This window comes from Puntigrus tetrazona, chromosome 5 (genome assembly GCF_018831695.1).
Source record: "Puntigrus tetrazona isolate hp1 chromosome 5, ASM1883169v1, whole genome shotgun sequence".
NCBI classification, from domain to species: Eukaryota; Metazoa; Chordata; class Actinopteri; order Cypriniformes; family Cyprinidae; genus Puntigrus; species Puntigrus tetrazona.
This window is the reverse complement of record NC_056703.1, coordinates 21428059-21429354: the sequence shown is the minus strand read 5'-3', so window position 1 is coordinate 21429354 and position 1296 is coordinate 21428059. Positions and strand designations below refer to the sequence as shown.

The following is a 1296-nucleotide window of genomic DNA, read 5'->3' as shown; positions in this document are numbered from 1 at the left end:
TTTTACATACAGGTGTTTTGCTCAAAAAAAGTGTCATAAATCTGAAAACCCTCACATACCCAGATAAATAACTTTTGTACTGAAATGCTCAAAGTGTGGGTGCTGTTCTGAGCCTCTGATTTTTTCAATATGGAGGCAGTTTTATGGTTTTCATTGTTAGGATATTTTTTAAAATTGAATTATAATCCAGCAATCTTGGTCCGCTGTGGTCTCTCAGCATTAACCTTTGACCTATGACAATATTCTGTGAGGCCGTATTTGTATTTCACTGAGCAGCAATAATTGCATCATAATTTTCTGCACTTGACGATGAAGTAATTACTCACACTCCTTTCTCTCTTTACTCTCTTCACAGCTGGACCCACAGACCGTGCAGTCCAAAAACTGGCATATGGATGTCATAGAAATGAATGGGGTAATCTTTTATTTCCCATCAAACATATTGATGCTTTTTACATTATTGCCCTACATGTAGCTCATTTATGGTTATTTTTCAGATTAAAGTGGAGTTTTCCATGAAGTTTACCAGTCGGGACTTAAGTTTAAAGCGGACGCCTTCTAAGAAACAGAGCGGCGTGTTTGGGGTTAAAATCAGCGTGGTAACAAAGTGAGTGAAATCTCCAGCCTTGAAGCTGACAGTGCATGTTACTGAGTTTATTGATTCATTTGTGCATTTGTTTTTGTGAAGTCAAAATGAAATGAATTAAAACCTGGATGTCACAATAAAGACAAAAAGATTTATTGTTGTGTCAGTTTCAGTACGACTTCAAAACATACTTTAAACATGTTCATTTAGACTTACTGAACAACAACGTTTGTCATTTTCTCTCTGTATTTAATGTCACATACAGTAAATTGACTTCTCCTCTTGTTGTTCCTCAGGCGCGAGCGCTCCAAGGTGCCTTACATTGTGCGGCAGTGCATTGAGGAGGTGGAGAAGAGAGGGATTGATGAAGTGGGCATTTACAGGATCTCCGGAGTGGCCACAGACATCCAGGCCCTCAAAGCAGCGTTTGACGCCAGTAAGACTACCTACTACATATGCAGAAGTGCAAAATGAGCCTTTGTTTTATATTTTTATGATACCTTGCAGTTTGATTTGCCTGTTTGTGATGTTGCCGTTTGCATCAGCATTGCACACGGTGATTTTTAGTCAGATCCCTATTAGTGAGTTTATTTATTTATTTTTAATGTCTTATATTTAGTTTTGATTTCCTATCAGCCTCTGGTTATGTGAGGCCGGTGGAGGCCTGTGTCTTGAGTCTAAAAGCAGCAGCAGTGTTGTGGGAAAGGCCA

At 38.9% G+C, this 1296-nt stretch overlaps 1 protein-coding gene across 6 annotated transcripts in view; it reads left to right on the top strand.

Annotated features, from left to right (window-relative positions):
- The window catches only part of LOC122345940 (active breakpoint cluster region-related protein-like), a 248527-nt gene that overhangs the window by 243542 nt on the left and 3689 nt on the right, over positions 1–1296 (top strand). For all 6 annotated transcript variants that reach the window (XM_043240482.1, XM_043240487.1, XM_043240483.1 and 3 more), the window contains 3 exons: positions 356–415; positions 498–607; positions 883–1022. In XM_043240482.1, coding sequence (XP_043096417.1) covers positions 356–415; positions 498–607; positions 883–1022 — 310 coding nt within the window. The remainder of the gene's footprint in view (positions 1–355; positions 416–497; positions 608–882; positions 1023–1296) is intronic.